Consider the following 20,680-nt stretch of genomic DNA (forward strand, 5'->3'; position numbering starts at 1 on the left):
TCTTATATAAGATACCCTGTAAGATACCCTGGGTCTTCAATAGGCGCTATGGAAAGTAGTTCAAATTGCAAAACATATTTAGGACTCATATGGATTCCGCTTTTTACCCAGAGTTGCTCAGTGCTACGTCAGGGTTATTATTTAACTTGCCAATAATGACATTTGGACCAATTTTAAGCCCATTTTCAACCACATATATGTAAAGTTGTTTGATCAGATGACTGAAGGAGTTTTCTTTTTTCAAAAAGTTATCAAGACATTGTATATTTTAGAATAAATAAACAGAATTTAGTCTGAATTATATGTTACATAAGAAAAAAAAAAGAATAGAAAGTTGGCACATTAGGACGATTACAGACAGAAAAAAAGGAGTAAATTACTGCCAAAAAAACAAATCTTGGAAATTTTCTAGATAAAAGCTTGGACATTTTAAAGTTTCAAAAGTTTAATATTTGCAAGGAAAAACTCAGAATTTGTTTGATTATCTGAAATAGTCAAAGAAAATTTACTTCTGAAGCTCTGAAATTTCCCAAGTATTTTCTAGAAAATTTTCTAGGTTAATCTAAAAATATTCTCTTTTTTTCCTCACAAATTTTCAACTTTTGGAGCTCAGAAATGTCCGTGTTTTTTTTTCTAGAAAATTTCTGCAATTAATCTAAAAATGTGAGTTGTTCTGGAACATTTGTACATTTTGGAGCTCAGAAATTTTCTGGATTTTTTTAAAGAAAATTTCCCAAATTAATCTCAACATTTCTCTACGTTTCTTCAAGCAAACTTTCAACTTTTCAAGATTGGGCATTTCCAAGCTTTTTTCCAGAAAATTCCTGATATCAATTTAAAATTTTCTGAAGTTTTTGGCAGAAATTTACTTCTTTTTTTTCTATTTGCAAAGGCCCTAATGCGTCGTTGTGTAATAGTCAGGGTTGGAGGAGGTCACATATTACAACCAAACAAATAAATCCAGATTAGCAGGAATTTGATCCACAAGATCCCAAATACATAAATTACAGCAGCTTCAAATTGCTCACATCTCCCACTGTGGTAAACATCTCCAGCTGTGGGTGGGTGTCCACAGTGACCCTGTGACCCTACTGTGGACAACAGGAGGCCAACTGCAGCGCTGCAACACGTTGGAGGCAGAATCAAACAGCAGCAGCACTCTGTGCAGCAACGTGCTCCTGCATCGACTTTTCAACACATGAATTTGGCATCCCAACGATCAATACTGTGCCACAGTGTTTATTTAGAGCTCTGGCTTCAAACCATCCACCATTAGACAAACTGGTGTGTCAGAACAAATTGATCAGCGGCTCGACAAATTTACATGATATGTGAATTTTAAAGTTGCACCGACACAGAGAGCTAGGCGTTTGGGTTTTATTTTAGTAACTGCTGCAGGAACTGGGAGCAGAAACAGAAACATCTACTCTGGTGAAAGAATATACCTAAATTCCTGAATGAGTTAATCCTAATTCTAACAAATCCAACCTGCACTAATTACGCAAATCTTCTTTCTACAGATATTTACATAAATTCTGGCTGCGAAAACAAGGCGAGTTCCTGCAAAACTCAAATATCTGAGCTCATAATGAAGGTACTGGTTGTGTTTTTGATGCCTGATGTTTTCCCTGAAACACGGAGGAAACTTTTTTCAATCAGAATGTTAAACTGCAGCTTAACTATCAAATCTTAAAAACACATTAATAAAAACCCTAATGGACACGCTAAAATGAAACGAGTAAAAACACAAATCCATCCATGCATTTTGGGTCTGGTTTAATCTTATTCTGCATTGATATTTCCTTATAAATTGGATTAAATTGTGTTGCCTTCCCCAAATAAGTCATTTTTTGCCAGAAGTGATTTTAAACAAAAAGAGAGAGAGAAAAAAAAATCACCATCTCTGTTTTTGCCAAAAGATGATTTAGAATTTGTTTTATATATATACAAATCACTTGGCAAAAGATGACTTTTTAGGAAGCTGGCAATATGAAAATGTGTAATGTTGTTTCCAGCAGGGGGCAGCAGTGAGTGTCTATAAAAAAAACAGGATGTGCTTGATGATCAGAGCGATCAGAAATCAAATTATTTCATTCAGGGGATTGATTTTCATGCTTCTGGTCAAGCTACAAAAACAACGGCTTCACTCAACAGAAAAAAAACAACTTGATTTTCCATCCAAGTCTTTCTGTTGTTGAAACACCACTCTGGCCGTTTCGAGGTAACCCCCATTTTCCAGGAAGTCCCAATGAACTGCGGCAGTTTGTAAAACAATTTAACCGCTGTGATGCACACATTGATTTTCATACTGAACAGATGAGAGTGAACTGAAGTGATTAATACTGAAAACACCGAGCTGGAATGTAAACCGACTAAGTAGCGGTCAGTTGCTAGGGCCGACCCAGAGATGTTGCCATGGCAACACTGTCATTCCTCTGTCTCAGCCGTATGTTTGTAGATTAGCTGACTGTGTTAACGCTTAAGATCTAGCTTGAACCAAGATTTAGCTTGAAGATTAAGTGACTAGAAGGTGTCATCCGACCTCCACTGCCGTGCTAAACAGCCTGTGTGTGAAGAATTGTGATTATTTTACTGATATTTTTCACTACTTTCAAACATAGTGGCGCCATCATGGCCAAACATCGCTACTTTGTTCTCGTCTGGTCGAAGAACAATCTTCTGCTGTTGAATCTTTTAAGATGGGAGTTGTGCTTTTGCAATATATTTTCACATTGCTCTTCTGATTTTACAAGATTAATTGTTTTTGTTTTGTTTGTTTTTTGGTGCTGAATTAGCTCCATATGAGGCGATGAGAATTTAAACTTAAGTTTGATGAGGTGATTTTTGTTTAGGTGAGGGTCATCTCAGTTGTTTGTATGCTGTTCAAGGGACATATTCTAAGTTCATACAGCCTTTTTATGTTACATATAGTCTACTGTAGGGATTTTTTTAAATATAACATTAATAATAATAGTAATAATAATAATATTTACCAACAGAAGGTCACCCAAGAGTTTAAAGTGACATATTTTATAAGAACCTTTTGGTCCAAATTGAGATGAAGTTACAGGCAAAATTTTGCATTTTCAAACTCTATAATTCATGAAAATATTTAACAATAATGAAAAGTAAACTCATTTTTGATTGGTTTAAATCCGTTTGTTTGCTTACAAATGCAAAATGGAAGTAGATAAAATTTGATTTAATCTATTGTGTTAATATCACTGCAAAAAGACAAAATCTTACCAAGATTTTTTTGTCTAGCTCCTCATGCAAGACAAAACTAACTTACAAGTAACTTTTCATCAAGAAACAGGAGTTTGTTTAGGTAAATAATTCCTTAATGTTGATGGAAAAAGTACTATTTCCACTGGCAGATTATTTAATTTATAACATTGGGGAAATGTATTGTTATAAGTGAAATAATCTACCAGTGAAATTAGAACTTTTTCATTAACTTCAAGGAATTATTTACCTATTTCCTGCTGAAAATGTATTTATAAATTAGTTTTATCTTATCTTACTTGTACTAAAGTATTTGTACTAAAAACTAGACCAAAATACCCGGTAAAATGTTGTGTTTTTAAAGTGTATATTTCAGTACTTCCATGTTTTCCAAGAAAACAACTTCACCAACAGCTGGAACCTCTTTGACAGATGCCAGCAGGTCAAAGTTGAATTGGTTTGTATCAGCAGCCCTCACTGGTTTTAAACTGGTTTTCTCTTTTAGACCTATATGCAGCTCTGAGGCTTCCTCACCTTTATAGAATCTGGTTTGGTCTTCAGGTTAAACCAGTTACACTTATTTTTGTTATACTTAAAGAGAAGCTAAGGAGGAGAAAACTGAACAGTTTGTACATTTCCTGAGAAAAAACCGAGATAAACCGGAGAATGGATCGTTTAAAAATAAGAAACAAGCTGCCGACTTGCTCGTTCTCACCTGTCCAAATAAAATTTTAAAAAGCCCACCACCGTTAGTACTGATGAGATCACAGGTGTGTCAGACAGGTAAACAAACCGGTTCTGCTCAAGACGAGTCCTGCATGTCCGGCTCTTCCGTTGTGCACTTAACCGTCATCTCCTGACAGAAATCTACTGTCACTGTGGGGCTACACAATTCCTCACTGGATACCAGAACCACCGGGCCGTCTGAGTTCTGCTCCTTCCGACCGAACACGTTCTGGACTTTCCGTCTGCTTTCCAGCTCCTCAGAGTTCTCTCCAACCATGCCGGATCCGGGTTTCACGTGGTCCTGGTCCGGAGGATCTGAGGTGAGGTCGATGGTGGCGGATTCGGGCGGAGTCTGGTTGGTTTGGACCTCTCTGCACACCTGCTGCGACAGGAAGGAAAGGTTCTGCCAGAGATCGGACATGCAGACCTGCAGCTGGTTCCTCTCACTCAGCAGCTTGTCCTTCTCGGACACCTGCATCCAGAAAACACACAACTGGGTCAAATCTCAAAATCAGCACAAAGAAACAAACTGAGAGTTCAACTGCAACTAACGATTACTTTAGTTACAGAATAATCCATCAATTATTCTGACGATTAATCGATTAAACAGATAAAACAAATTGACAAATTCTACTTCTTTTATTTAATCCTTTGCATTAAAATATCCAAATAAGTCAAAGGACTCAATTCAAACAAGAAAATAAACATTTCATTGCATAAAATGATTATCATTTGTAGCAAAGGATGCACCTGCAACTAAAAACATACTTCTAAGCTAGGCCCTTTCACTTGACATCAATACAGTGCAGGATTAATGTGCTGACAGTTTTTTTTATTATTGATTAATCGATTAATAATTTTATAGCAAAAGCTGCTTTATAAGGCTGCAACCATTTATTTTATCAATTAATCTATTGATTATTCCAACAATAAATCAGTTAAAAGAAACTTGGCACATTCTGCAATTTCTACATTTAAGCCTTTTTTTTTTACACATTAGAAAATTATTTTTAAAATGCAAATAAAAATAATTTTTTTAATAAGAAGATATACATTTTATTAACCAAAATGCGATAACATAGTATTCCTTTAGTGATTTTTGATTATTTGTAGCAAAGGATGCATCTGCAGCTAAAAAAATAATTCTTTTGTACACTTTTTCAGCAAATGGTCTTTCATTTAGTCTCTACTCTAGTTAATGATTAACCATTACTACATTAATTGACAACTATTTAAATAATTGTTTCATCATGATTAATTGTTTGAGCCCTAGTTTAGCCTTTGTTGTTAGAATTAACTCAGAAGTTCATAATCTTTACTATGTAGATTCTGGGTTGTTGGGGTAATTTTATGCTAAGTGTGTGTTTTAAGCCCGTACCAGTTTTCGGATCTCCATCTCCAGGTTCTGAATGCAGTCCAGCTTCCTCTTGCGGCAGCGCTGAGCAGCAATGCGGTTTTTGCTGCGCCTGCGGATGTCATGGATGAACTCCAGCTGTTCTGAGGTCAATTTGTGCATCTTGATGAGGACCTGGAAGTCGTTGCGAGGCAGGTTGGAGATCTGATCCACAGGAAATGGCAGCTTCACCTGAAAGAACCGAGGAGTTCAATCTAATCAGGTCCGGTCTGATGGCATAAAGGTTTAAATTCATGATAAAAACTGCAGATTTAAACCACATTAACATCTTTAATGATAACTATCACGATCCACTGACCAACAATTGTTTGACGTGTTTCTGCACCAAAAATATGACAGAAATTAATGTTATTAAATTACCTCTTCAGCTTAAGTTAAACAAGAACATGTAGCAGAGAAGGGTGTAAACTACAACAGAGTGTAAAAAACAGTAATATAATTGCGAGACTAAAGTCCAAATATTACAAGAATAAGTATTAATATTAACACATTAGTCATAATATTACGAGAATGAAGTAGTATCAGAATTAAGTCCTAATATTTCGACTTTATTCTCGAAATGTTTTATTCTCGTACTATTTCGACTTTATTGTTGTAATATTGTGGTTCTTACTCCTAATTCTCCGTCGTAGTAAGAACCAGGGCGGATAAACTCTGACCTTAAGCAAACAAGAACAAGAATGAGAGAGAATCCGCCGCATGAAGGCAGGTGAGTGTAATGCGGTGTAACAGCCAGCAGGTGTCAGTATCAGACACCTGCTGGACAGGAAGGAGAGGTTCTGCCAGAGATTGGACATGCAGTTTGATAAACAGGAGTTTATCAAATTCTGTTCGCATCTACGGATCATCTACAGTCTTCCACCACTCTGGAGCTAAATTAGTCTCAGAAAGATTCCCAAAGCGTACAAAAAGATTTGTAAGCGTACAACATAATTCACTTATGTGTATAACACAATGCAAAAATGCATACTAAATGAATTCATATTGTCAATGCTGCGTTCAAGGCAGAAGAAAAGCTCGGATATCTGAGCGTTACCAGACTTCTTGGAAAAACCTTATTTTTGACTTAGTCCAGTTTCTCAAAACCACAATATTAAAGACATTTACTTGCATTGAAGTTACTGGATTCTAAAAATATGGACTTTTGTAGAGGTTTTTTTTATTTTTTATTTTTCTGGAAAAACAAAGACTGAAAACTAAGAACAGCAGCAGCGCCATCTTTTGGCAGCTTTTTAGCCTCCATCGCGCACACGATGAACACAACGTGATCCGTTTTCTGAAGTGTGATCTTAATGAGCAAACAGAAAGAAGCTAACTACTAACCTCAGGGCCAGAGACTCTGGATCCACCTTCACTGTCGCCTTCTGAGAAGGATTCAGACTCATCGCTGGAGTTTCCTCCACTGGTACCAAACTCCTGCTCACTTTTGATCTTGATGTGGCCCTGACTGAAGACGACCTCACTTCTGAGTGGCGTCCTGGCTTCCACCACTCCGACCAGACAATGAGGAAGAGCCGAGACTGAACCCACATGTGGGGCAGAAGAGAGGTCAAAGGCCAGGCTGGACGGCGAGCTACCAGTGGCTATGTCATCTGGATATGAGGAGTGGGAGCTAGGAGTCTGAGTTTGGGGTTCGGATGGAACAGGAGAGGCAGCTAGTGTCTTGATGGAGACAGGAGAGCTGGTGAGGCATGTCAGGTGAGGTGACGAAGTCTCCACTTGCTCCATGGGTGAGGTTTTTTCTCTGTTGGACAATGGAGGTTGCTCACCAGCTGCAGAGGAGAAAATGACAGTACGTCTGTCTGGCTCTCCTTCATACCGAGAAGAAGTCTTGGATTGCTGCATGTCTCCATCATTGACGCTGTTGAGGTTGGATTGGCTTAGAGAGTCCATCTTACTCCTCTGCCTGTCTTTGAGCAGCTCTCTGTAGTGGCTGATGGACAGATGGTTGGAGAGAAGCTGCTGAATTGTGCTGCCAGTCATGGTGCCAAGATCCAGACCGCCTCGCTGGAGGTATGAACGTAGGCAGGACGAGGCCAATTCCCCATCTGCAGATGGCTTATCTGCAACTGGAACTCCCTCCACCTCCAACTCCATCTCTAGAACCTCTTCAGTACCAAACTCTGCGTTGAAGCTGTTCCTCTCATGTCCTGATTCGTCAAAGGGCTCCTCTTTAACCCTAGAGGGGTTGAGAAGGGTCTGGGGAACAGCACAGGAGTCTGTCGACTCTGAACTGGTTAGAGTGGGAATGGTCTGTTGACCTAATCCATTGTGCTTGTCATCGCAAACCTGGTGCTGGTACTTCCAGGATTTCGGACTTTGTGGAAGATCTTCATGAGGGGAAGCAGCATCAGCTGTTGGAGAGCTTTCCTTCTTTGTCTCTGAACCACTATCAAAGGAAAGGTCTTGGGAAAAGACGGTGTCGTCTTCATCGTATTGCACCTTGCAATTTCTGGAGTGCTGTCCGTCACTCTCCAACTGAGCCTGAAGAAACTGGAAGCAGGAATCCTCCAAGTTGTGCACACCAAGGAGCTCGGCACACAGAATGACCTCATGGATGTTTTCGCGACTTAACACCAGCTTGGCAGTGTAGGCGAACTGGAGCAGCGGAGCAAAACCATTAGCTGTCACCTGCAGGAAAATAAACACAGTTTATCTGTAAGGCATATAATGGTCCAGTGATGCAAAAAGTAACTTACTCACGATTAACTATAAGTAATCGTAATGGTTTATTAGATTAAAATGAATCAAGTGAATTAATAATGTCTGATTAGATATTCTTTTAGTGTTGTAGTTTGGCCGCCATCCAGCAGTGGGCGCCGCTGGTCATCAATAAGCGGATTGACAGAAAGATGATGGCCATACCAGAATGGGAAAAGGAAGCGGTCAAAACAGAGTCCAGTGTGGGATGCAAAACCCGCTTTATGTGATTCTGTTTTGAAATAAACAAGCAACTATTTTACCTTAATGACGCTGCATGATGGAGGAGCAGAATCAACTTCTCAACCAAAAATTTGATTTGCTACGAAGGCGTGGATGTTATGACACAAAGAGGAAATTATGCATAAAAATCGTAATTGATTCGCCCAAATAAAGTTAAAATGTAATCTTTTCCTTAAATTCAACATATGACAAATTTAGCCATGTATTTTAAGGAAAAACGGTCGAGTCTTTTGATACAAGAGAAAACTCTTTAAGAAAACAGTTACTTATCAATTAATCACTAGCTCAATCAACTTTAGATAACCTTAATCAATAACTTGTGTCACTACATTGATCTATTACAATCCTGCTAATTGTCCTCATGTTTTATGTTGTAGGAATGCAAAAAGGCACTGTGAGGTATAAATAGTTGAAAAATAAAAGGATGTGCTTTCAGAAAAATCAAATATTCGCCATGTTTTGCTCTTCCTGCTGTGTTTATCTTTTGTGTCCTGAATGATTCGGTCTCTTTCAACCTTCATCATCCTCAGCTTCCTCCTCCTTCACTGTTGTCAGCATCATCTTTGTCCATCTGTGTGGTTTGTGCTCACATCAGCATCCCTTCAGGCTTCACAGCAGAACAATAAGATCATGAAACACGGAAGAGAGCTCCGCTTTAACACGACTGGACAGACGGAGTTCAGACTGTCTGTTGCTTTGGTTTAGCTCCGCTTGCTAAAAACTTCACAAAAGGAAGCAAAGCATCATCTCTCCGTCCTGTCATTTTGCCCTTTACCTTGTCTGGCAGGCTGATGATGGGTTCTGCGCTGCCTGGAGACTCGCTGTGTCCCAGCAGGACTTGCAGGAAGTAGCTGCTGCTGGCAGCCAGGACGGCCCGGTGGGCCCGGACCTCCCTGCCCTCCACCAGTACCGTGACATCACAAAGGAGCCCCCGCCGCCGCTGTTCTTCCAGGCTCAGCAGCACGTTGGCACAGTGCACCTTGGATTCGTACACGTACACCGGCGCCGACGCCTCACCGTCATGCTGCTGCTCCGACATCACTTCCTCTGACACCCTGCACAAACTACATGCAGAATAAAGACACAGGAGTGATCAATTTATATATCAATACAGAAATTCAGATGTAACTCAGTTCAGGTTGTAGCATACTGTATCTAAACGTCTTGTTCTCTGTTCAGAAAGCATTCAGGTAAACAGACAGAACACATCTGTCGTATGACAATCACATACTAAAGTAGGTCTGTCACAAAGTTCATTTGTCTGGATGATAAACTGTCCCAGAAATTAGTGCAATAAACAATAATGTTGTTTTGAGATCATTTTCAAGCAATCATAATGGGATAAAAATACAAGTACACCCTCTCTAAAACTCAGTTAGCTTTCATTTCAAATGAACATTTAACACTGCACTGCAAAAACAACAAATATTTTTGGTTTAGTTTTTAGTGCAAACATTTTAACACACTTGAAATAAAACAAAACTAATATACAAATAACTTTTTAGCAAGGTATAGAGCAGTGTTTCTCAACCTTTTTTGGGCCAGCGCCCCCCCAGCCTTTATCCAGGTCCCTCACCGCCCCCCACCAAAGAATTTGCAGGCTACTTTGCACTGACTATTATTTTATTATTAATATTACTATCACTATTGTAGATGTTTTGATTTTTATGCTTGTTTTTGTATTTGTCATCAAAAATAATTTCCCAGAGAACAAAAAAGTCATGGGAATAGAAATTATTTTCACAGGCGTCTAAGAAAAATGCAACAAACATTCAAGTTGAAATTGCTTGGCCTAACAGCAGCCAATCAGAGTGGAAAAATATTCTTATTTTGTGCCATTTTCTAGTTGTTAAATATTCCACAAAATGAGCAGATAAAAGATGTAACATGACAGGTTAAACTTTGATTTAAGTAAATGTTAATGTTTATATTTAATAAAATGTAGTTTATTTAAATAGGTGGAGATTTGTGAAGTGAGATCCCCCTGTGAATTGGAGGTGGTTGAGTCCAACACAGCTGAGACTATTTAAGCCTACAGTTTCACCTGAAATGATTGGGATTTGAGATTGAGTGCTGTGTGTTGATGCTGTTAATAAGCCCACTGCTGTTTTCCACCTGAATCTGCCTCAAGTAGTCTTCCTCACTGTAAAATCCAACCGCAAAAGGCTGCCTTGTTACAAACATTAAAACATGGATAGAACTGTAACTACATTAATCATAGCTCTTCTTCTCTTCAGTGTTTGTCAGTTTCTGGTGGTGCAGCTCTGTGCTGCCTTCAGGAGAATGGGACATCAGAGTATCATCCATAAAACTTCACCCACATGGCATTTATTGTGCAAACCAGAGCTTTCAGARGAAAAACAAAAGTTCCAGRTCCTTTTRATGCCATACAAATATGAGRCAGAAACATGGATTATATCTTTATAWAGACCTGTCTATTGATTTATAGATTAATAGTTTTACTGGACAGAAATTACAAAGAACAAATCTGGTTCTTAATCAAATCCTAATGAGTCAAATTGAAAGTGTCATGGAGTCATCAGCCTCATGACATTAACACTGACATGAAAAATAATATTGAAGAAATAAATATATCAAATCTAATTAAAAGCATAAATAAGTGATCAGTTCTTTACTATTATGGTCTGTCAGATATATTTATTMTCAGTACTAGATGTGGTCTCAACAAACCCATGACATTTCAACAATATTATTTTACCTTTTATCTGGAAATAGTGTCTGTTTATTCTTGCCATACAGTCTCTGTATTAATTATTGCTCAAAAGGTCTTGCCATACCAGTTTATTCCTCTGTATTTACTTTAGTTTCTTAGTTTATTCTTGCATTTTGTTATTCATTCATTTCCATTTAGTTTCATTTGATTATTATTATCCTCTCTTGGTTTATTGCTATATCCACTTTAGTTTCTTTCCTGTTGCTACATTTATTTTATCATTTATCCATTATAAGACAAATAATATGAATAATCTTCACTCATCACCTCCTGCGCCGCCTAATCGTCATGTGTTTCACATCATGTGTTGATTTTTCACTGTTCAGCGTCGGATTCTCTGTTTTTATGCCATAATTCACATCTAGTTCGTCGCTCCGTTTTATGTTCCGCTTCTCCTGTTTCAAAGTTTTGCGCAATGTGAGCCTCTTTTTTTAACCCCCAAGGTGCAGGCAGTGGCGCAACTACACATTATTCAGGTGGATGCGAAAACAGAGATCAGCGCCCCGCCTCCCCCCGAGGGAAGGAACGTCAGGGTGAAGGAGCGACGCTCCTGCAATCATCATCTCCAATCAGTAAGGGCCTTAAATAGGAGCAGCTTCCCGGAAGAAGATGGTTCTGCTTCTACAGTGGTACACTCTAGCTCAGTGCTGTGTCTCAAGTGTTTAACTTGTTCCTGATGCCTCTTCCATTTCTTTCTTCCTCCTAGAACCACCTCTCTCTGAGAGTCAGATCCACCTGGACTACCTGACCCTCACTGTTCTGCGAGGCCTAGCCTCGCCACCCTGCTGCTGCCTGTCCACCCTCAGTTACCTGCTGGAACTCCTCCACCTGGAAACCCCTCACTGCCCCAACTGCTGTACCCTCCTCTGCTCATCTGAACCCTCAAACCGTAAGCCTTCACCAGGTTACACCATCATTCCTGTCATTATTCCTCTGTCTAACCGCTCGCCCATTTTTCAGTTCCTCCTCTGGCCCGGTTCCTTGCCGCTGGTCTACACCTCTCCGTCCTCCCCCATTACACCTTATTGTTCAATAAATCTGTTAAACTAAGTATGGTGTCCATAGTTGTTGCTTGCCTTCAAGTCCTGGTACCTCTCATTATGACACAGATTTCACTTATAACAAGACATTTTTTTTCTTGTTATAAGTTAATTTATCTGTCAATGGGACAAGTACTTTTTCTTAAATATTAAGAAACTGTCTACTTTAAACAATCTTCTCTCTTGCTGAGAAGATAATTTTAAGTTAGTTTGTGTTATTTAAAGTGTACCAAGATATTTTCACCAATAATACTTGGTAAAATTGTGTGTTTTTGTGGTGTGGGTCTGGAAGACGTTTTGAATATCCAAAATAAATAAACCAAACAAAAATAAAACGGATGATGAATTCTGTCAACAAAATTACCCATTAAAACCGGGACTAGTTGAGACCAAAGCACCAGACTGAACCCTTCTGTCATCTAGTCTTTGGTACACAAAGAGACACAAGAAAAACAATCATGCAAATGAAAATTATTGCGCTCATCTTAATTTATCATGCAATTAATTGATTTATTGCTTATTGCCCCAGGCTTATATCAACATCAGGCCACTGCATCCTGCTGCATATCCCTTCATTTTGTTGCATCTCACTGAGAAAATACCTCCAGCTGCATCCCGCTACACCTTCCTGCACTCATTTGCATTCTGCTGCTGTTTTCTGTTTCTTACTACAACCAGCTTCATCATTCTGCTCTCTGTTTATATCCTAACACTTCCTACACTGCAAAAACACAAAGTCTTGCCAAGCATTTTGTCTAGTTTCTTGTGCAAATATCCTAGTACACTTGATATGAAACAAACTAGCTTAAAAGTAACGTTTTATAAACTAAGTAAATAATTTAATACCGATTTTTGATTTTCTTTTTTTTTAAGTACTGGTCCACCGGCAAATTTCTTTCACTGGAACTGAAGAAAAATGTACTTAAGACAAGTTTATCTTGATGAAAAGTTAGTTTGAAGTTAGTTTTGTCTTATTTCTAATGTACTAGGGTATTTGCACCAAAATAAAAATACTTGGTATGATTGTTTTTTTTGCAGTGCGCTGCTTGCTACTACATTATACTCCACTGTGAAAAATCCTTCTTTATTCCTCTGTATCTTGCTATAATCAATAATCAATCATATGAAAATTTTTAATAATTTACATTTGCCTGATTTATCTTTAACAATTATTTTAGTAATTCTATCAATTCTATACATTACTTTGATGACTAATTAATTAATCGGATAAACATTCTGCTGATTTTCCATTTCTATTTTATATAATATTAGAAACACATCAAAAGATGCAAATAAATAATTTTAATTCCTTTTTAAATAAGAACATAAACATTTTATTGCCTATTAAATGCAAAACACAATAATTATTTACTGTATTATCGATCATTTGTAGCAAAGGACCAACATATGAAAAGTTCAGGCCTTCCTGTTCAACTGATCTGTTCATTTTTTGTATTAACTATTCAATAATAGGATAGATGAATAGATTTGTTTACAGAATTTGAACCAGGTGAAGCTAAAATTATGAAAAGTTCTGGGAAAAACATATTTCCAGATAAAGATTTTTTATCCTAATTGAATGTTTACATATTTTGTACAGTTTTAGTTTAATTTCTGCTCTGATTGTGTTGTTCTCTCAGCAAACGGCCCGTTTTGAGTCTCCATTTAGAGATTAATTGATTTCTAAATTAGTTGACGGTAATTTTAAAAAAATCGATTAATCGTTTCAACCCTAGAGCACGCAGTTGTAGATCTAAAGTTGAGCTTTAAAGAGAGCAGCAGCCGTGCACACAGACTGCAGGCAGAGCTGCTTCTTTGTGATTCAGCCGTTCATAAATCCTCCCTGCAGACAGCTGAATGTGCAGTCTGTGTGTGTGTGTGTGTGTGTGTGTGTGTGTGTGTGTGTGTGTGTGTGTGTGTGTGTGTGTGTGTGTGTGTGTGTGTGTGTGTGNTGTGTGTGTGTGTGTGTGTGTGTGTGTGTGTGTGTGTGTGTGTGTGTGTGTGTGTGTGTGTGTGTGTGTGTGCGTGTGCGTGTGTGTGCGAGTGTGGAAGCTTTGTGCTGAGTCAGACCTGCTGAAGCAGCCCACTCCTGAAGGCTCGCTGTGAATCCACATACTGACCATCATCATCATCATCATTTGCTTAGATTATCTGCTGCGTTCGTGAGGATCACCAGAACAGCTACGAGTCACGTTTCCATCCTGATCTTGTGTTTTGCAATCTGTCTCTGCTCCTTTTTGTCCAATCACATGGTGGTTTAAAGGAGGAGTGACCTCTCAGGACTGACTGTTATTTCTGTTTCCGTTCAGGACTTTAATTTAAAATGGCAGCATAATGTAAAATCAACCTTCCTATTCCGTCATCCAAAACACACCTGGAGTGTTGCCTTAATTCTTTCAGACATGTTTGAAAGAACCCTTTAATCTCCATAGCAACCATTCAGCTGTGGAAAACGCCTGGATAGACCAAGCCCCGCCTTCGACCTTCCCTAAATCGGCTCCTTCAAACTCGCCAGCAGCAATTAGCAAACATCTGTTCGAATTGCACATCAGCTGAGCTCATTACACAAGCTACTTCTTCGTGCAACGTTGCAAAAACATAAAATATTACCAAGTATTTTTGATCTAATTTCTAGAGCAAATATTTTAGTACATTTGAAATAAGACAAAATTTACTTACAAGAAACTTTTCAGCAAAAAATAGGTGTTAGTTTTAAGTCAATAATTCCTTAATATTGATGAGAAAGTACTAGTTCCACTGGCAGATTATTTCACTTAAAGCAAAACATTTCTCCTGTGTTATAAGTGAAATAATCTGCCAATGGGACAAGTACGTTTTACATGAATATTAAGGAATTATTTACTTTAAAAAAGCTCATATTTCTTGTTGAAAAGTTACTTGTAAGTTAGTTTTATCTTATTTCAAATGTACTAAAATATTTGTGTTGGAAATTTGACCAAAATTACTTGATAATATTTTGTTTTTGCAGTGAATGCTCGAAAAAACTGTGAAATAGTTAATAGGGGACTAGTGATGAGATAACTTCCTGAAGGAGGGGGGTTGGAACGAGCAGGACTTTCTTAAAGAGACAGAGCCCCAATTACAAAATCTAAATTTGTTCATATATATATAGCAGTTTTAAAACAACTGAAGTTACTTGACTGTGTTATAAATTGCCACTATTTGCCTGGAAAATAAATATCACTTTTTAAAAAAATCCTCATCATCCTCCCGTGTTGCACTTCACATCATCTTCCTCCATCCAGCTCTATGTTGCTCTAATGTGCTGCATCCTGTTCCTTCCCAATCCTGATACATTCTAGTCCATTAAGATCTACTCTCTACATCCAGCAATATTCTGCTGCAACCGGCTGAATCCTGCTTCATTGTGCTTCTAGCTAACTCTGACATATTGACAGAAATGTTAACATGCACTATTTCTGTAATCAATACAATAAATTACAAAGTTTTTAAGAGTTTAGTTTGTATCACTAAACTGCACTGGATTTAATTACATTTTCAAATTTACTGATACTTTTTGATAATTTCTTAACATCGAGTGATATGTACCTAAGATTTTATCAAAATATTTTGTGATTCTATTGGGAAATCTTTTTTTTTTTTAAAGTACGACTAGAGAAACATTTATTTCTTTTTTTTTAAGCAACTCACTGAAAAAACAAAAGTAGTTTCTGGTGCAAAATGTCTTAGTACAGTTGAAATAAGAAAATAAGACAAAGCTAACTTATAACTTTTCAGAAAAATATGAGCTTGATTAGAGTCAATAACGGTCATAGGGCTGTTACCTAGCAACCCAAGCCAAGCCCCGCCCGTCACCTAGCAACCCAGTTCTAGTTCCTCTGGCACATTTTTTTGCTTACAACATAGAAAATGTCTTAATATAAATGAAATTATCTACCAGTGTAACTACAACTTTTTCAGTTTGAGGAATTTTTAACTAAAAACGTTTTTTTTTCTTACTTCTAAGTTACTTCTAAGTTATTTTCATATTTCAAGATTACTAAGCTATTTGTGCTACAAATCAGAACAAAAATACTTATATTTAAGGTTTTTATTGTATTTTTTGCAGTACTGTATGGAATTTGCAACACATGTTCACATACTGTACTTAAATAAGCTAAATTTATATCACTAAACTGCACTGGATATAATTACATTTTCGAATTTACTGATACTTATTGATTAATTTATTATTTTACACAAATAGATGAGAAAGCAGTAAAAACACAATTTCTAATTATATTGTCAGGTTTTTTTTTATGAACATCATTAATTTAAATTTACTGAAACAAAATTTATCCAAAACTGTCCGTATTGTCAGGATTGCTGACTTTGCTATTTTCTTCACTGTTTTTCCTATGAAAGTATCAATAAATATGACTTAATGCAGTTACTGTGTGCAGTTTAGTGATATAAATCTCACTTCCTTACAAATAGGAATGTTTTTCAAAAGCTGTATTTGCATTTGTGGGGCTATGCTTGCTGTCATATTATCACTTTTACCACTAATTATTGTGATAAAACTTTAAGCCCAGATCATCCACCAATACTTTTTCTTGCGCCCTGCAGTTAACGTAGAACAGGTTATCATATTTTTCTCCATTTGCAGCAGTGAAATCCTCAGATTATTTAAGCAGCAGAAACGCTGCAGAGAGGCAGATTAAAGAGGAAAAAAATGCTGGTAAATCTGATTCCAGAAATGACCGGCAGACATCCCAGAGGAGATCCTGATAAACATCCTGCTGTGACATCATCGTCTCCTCTTTTATTCGCAGACACGCTTCTCGCTGGGATCCGGAAACCTGAACTCTGAGGTCACCCAGAACCTTCATCCCGACGGCTGCCGATCCCTCCTCATCCTCTCCTGTATGGATCTGATGACGCAAACCATCAACTGCTGAATCAGATGCAGGACGAGAAGTTTTTATTTCTAATATTTCTCTTCAGATGGAAAGACCCAGTCTGTCCAGGTTGGAAACCATCAATGCTAACACTGTGAAAATACAAAATATATCAACTAGTTTCCAGTGAAAATATCTTTGTACACTTAAAATAAGTAGCTTTTCAGCAAGATATAGGAGCTTAATACTGATTGATTAAAAATAAGATTATTTCACTTAAGACATTTTTCTGTGTTTATGTGAAATAATCGCCAATTGAACTGAAACTTTATCAATATTAAGGAATTATTAACTTAAACAATCCCATATATCTTTTTTGAAAAGTTACATGTAAATTTGCTTTGTTTTATTTTCAGTGTACTAAGACATTTGTACTAGAAACTAAACCAAAATTACTTGGTAAGATTTTGTGTTTTTGCAGTGAACCAATGGGTTCAGTTTCGCCTCGGTGTTGGATGAACACGGATCAGAAAACCTGGCCTGCAGGCGGCCGAGGAAGTAGAAACTGGATCAGACACCTCACGTTTCAGGGAAAGCAAAGTGTCCTGAGTCACACATTGAAACCCTAATAGCAGTCAAACAGGAGCGAGAAGTTGAATCAAAACAAAACCTGGAGAATCCAAAACACAAACTGTTAGTGGTGTTTGCGGTTAGTGGTGTTTTCCAGGCAGAAAAAGTAACAGGTTAATAAAACCTGGATATTCCTGCAGTGCCACTAGTTTGACTGCAATAAATACAATTAACTTCTCCAGATGAAGCAGAACAGAAACATCGACTCAAAATTCAGAGTGAAAAATCAGAATCCGCTGTTTTACTGCAACACTAAAGCATCACCCAAGAAGCAGATAAACGGCAGAAATCAGCCCATTTGTGTTTCTGCTGTTTCTCTCTGAGACGTTTATGATCATGAATCTTCAGTCTCTGTGTGATCGTTCTCTCTTCTGATCTCAGAAACGGTTTTATCTGCTTCGCTAACATCCAGGAAGGAAAACCGGAGGGATCAGAGTGATATTTACTGTTCCAGTCATGACGAGCAACTTTCAGAGCCGCTTCAGTTCCCATCAGCATTTCACTTTTTTTAAACAAAATGTAAAACAATTTTAACTTTTTACATTTTCTCTTGTTACAACACAAAGTGGTGCTTATATACGAATGAGATGAAAAATTATACATTATAATTAATCATGAAACCAAGGAACAGGGATTAATATGTGGGGAAGTTTGAAAAAGGTATTTGGATTGGAATGATTAATTTCATTAATCAACTAATTAAGTAGTTGATTGAATAATCAGCATACACATTTCAGCAAAAAAGCTGAAACAACACACTCGGCATATATTTAAGCCAAAATGTTGCAAAAATTATATATATATTGGATTTATGATTTAAAAAGAAACTTTTTCTATAAATATATTCTACCCATACTTACTTAATGTCATAGTTTTAGCTTTATTTGGTTCAAAATCGACATATTTTAATGATTCTTACGTAGTAAGAAAAAGGCTTAAGTGATAAAATAAATCTTCAGAATGTACCAATTGTTTATCTGATTTAGCAATCATCAAAAAATATTGATTACTACTATACGTGTTGCTTGCAGCCTTGAAAGGCTAGGCTATATAATAATGGCTCAATAAAAACAACAAAAAACAGTTTCCACAGTAAAACATTGTGTTTTATTGTGGAACATTCCACATTGCCATTGTATCATGGAATGGCAATGCTATTCTTGTTGTTTTTCTTTAGTAGGAACGTGGAATAAAAGTACATATTCACATTTTAGAATGTCCTAATCAAAGCTCAGGCCCAAATCCAACTGAGAATCGAAGAGATTTAATTTTTACAGGCAATTTGCATCTGATCTGTCTGAGCTACATCGCTGTTTTTGGAAGAAAAAAAAAGAGAGCAAAAAATAAAGCTTTATATCTAAATTTGAAAAGCTGGTGGAGACAAAAGACTTGCAGCTGTAATTGGATAAAAAAAATGATTCCACAAAGCATCGACCCAGGTGGGAGAATATATCTGCAAACCATACTTTTCAGACTGTTATTGACAGAAGACTTGAGACTGTTGAGTTTCACTTTCCAGAAGAACAGCTACCCTAAACATTCAACCAGAGCTACAGTGATATGGTTTGAATCAAACTATACCCATGTATTAGAACGTCTTAATCAAAGTTCAGGCCTGAATCCAACTGAGAATAAATTTTTAAAGACAATTTTCATTCAATCTGGTTGTTTTTTTTAGAGAAAAATGGAGGGGGGGGGGGTCTAAATTTACAAAACTGACAGCAGCTGTATCTGGAGCCAAAGGTGGTTAAATAAAACATCAGGAGAAGTAAGTATATCTGCAAGCCACACTTGTCAGATTTTATTAAATACTCTACCATCTGCTTCACAAATAAGTGTTTGGTCTATCATTATTTAAACTTTCCAAGTTTCATTCTGCAGGAATTTATGGTCTGCAGAAGAACAGAGCGATCCTAAACAACCGCACTGTAATTATCTATTTACAGCTCTGACGGGTCCAAACTCAGCAACACGAGCAGCTCGGATCCAGAACCACCCCTGCCGGATCTGGACCAGCACCTGGACGCTGATCTGGATCCATCCTGGCTGTTTTCATGACCAGCAGAATCACCTCCAGCTCCGAGGACAAACTGCAAAACAAAGAGCTCATCCTGCACAACCAGGCGTGTGGGCGGCACATGCACGCTGTCAGGCGCTCAGACTTTAAATTAGACGCTTTACGGTTCTGATGCGGTTCTGAGAGCTGCAGCTGCTGGTTCTGGTTCCAGCGGCTCGCCGCGGCTGCTGCACCGGCCCTCAGCGCTTTGTTCCCCCGGCTGAGGGCGGAGCGGCGGCCGCTTCCTTTGTCCTGCTCCCCGCGGAGTAAAACAACCGTGTGAACCCGCCAACACAAAGACCCGCAGCTCCCGTGTGCGGTGGCTGGAGGAGCGTGCACAGCCTCGTGTCAGGCTTGTAAATCACACCCACGCACGGCTGGGTCGCAAGTTCCAACCGGACTCACCCAGCGGCTCCGAACCGCCGAGGAGACACCCTCACTGGGACGCATTCAGCCGCAGCGGCCGCTTCTGGAGACTCACCGGCTCCTCCTGCACGTCCACGGCCCGTCACAGGTCACAACGGCTCCGCATGGCGCCTAACCGGGGTCTGAGCTGGACCGTCACCGAGCGCTGCAGGTTCCGCATGGATCCGAACCCGGGTCTGAGTGTGGACATGGAGCGCGTTCTGTGATTCAGGAGCTGCTTTGTTGACATCGGTTCGATGACGTCATGGTTTCCCTCATTCACAATAACAACCCCCCCACCCGCTCCTCACTCAGCACTACACACACACACACACACACACACACACACACACCCCCACACACACACACTCAGCACCTCTGAGGATTTACAGCAATAATATCACAGTAGAGGAAATAAAAAAGCTTGTTTTAAGTTTTTTTATAACTAAATCTCAGTAATATCCATAAAATAATTTATATTAATGCATAACCAGAATTAGAGTACCCAAGTAAGTGCTACTTCAATATACTTTTAATCAAGTAAAAAAATAAAAAATAGCTGGCCAAAAAAATACTCAAGTAAGAGTAAAAACGCTACAAACTGCTTAATATTGAAAAATTACATCAGAAGGAGCAAACTCTTCA

General features: G+C 38.2%; 1 protein-coding gene across 2 annotated transcripts; it reads right to left on the reverse strand.

The window, feature by feature from the left end:
• Nucleotides 1-3,516: 3,516 nt before the first annotated feature.
• On the reverse strand, nt 3,517-20,341 carry bach2a (BTB and CNC homology 1, basic leucine zipper transcription factor 2a). Of its 2 annotated transcripts, none has more exons than XM_008400107.2 (5): nt 20,112-20,341; nt 9,084-9,372; nt 6,689-7,996; nt 5,330-5,536; nt 3,517-4,423 (listed from the first exon to the last, which is right to left on the reverse strand). In XM_008400107.2, exons 2-5 carry the CDS (start codon nt 9,345-9,347, stop codon nt 4,028-4,030), a joined length of 2,175 nt encoding a protein of 724 aa, XP_008398329.1. In that variant the 5' UTR covers nt 9,348-9,372; nt 20,112-20,341; the 3' UTR covers nt 3,517-4,027. The 2 variants fall into 2 exon arrangements, with proteins under 2 accessions (XP_008398329.1, XP_017157858.1); XM_017302369.1 differs by lacking the exon at nt 20,112-20,341 and adding an exon at nt 20,036-20,104.
• Between the last annotated feature and the right edge of the window lie 339 nt (nt 20,342-20,680).

This window comes from Poecilia reticulata, linkage group LG22, assembly GCF_000633615.1.
Source record: "Poecilia reticulata strain Guanapo linkage group LG22, Guppy_female_1.0+MT, whole genome shotgun sequence".
NCBI classification, from domain to species: domain Eukaryota; kingdom Metazoa; phylum Chordata; class Actinopteri; order Cyprinodontiformes; family Poeciliidae; genus Poecilia; species Poecilia reticulata.

Excerpts from the sequence above, each read along its gene's own strand:
- bach2a (XM_008400107.2), bottom strand. The coding sequence starts at position 9,347 with ATGTCGGAGCAGCAGCATGACGGTGAGGCGTCGGCGCCGGTGTACGTG. Across the intron at positions 5,537-6,688 it reads CCAGAGTCTCTGGCCCTGAG|GTGAAGCTGCCATTTCCTGT; the intron begins GTTAGTAGTTAG and ends CGGTTCTTTCAG. Across the intron at positions 4,424-5,329 it reads AGATGGAGATCCGAAAACTG|GTGTCCGAGAAGGACAAGCT; the intron begins GTACGGGCTTAA and ends TTCTGGATGCAG.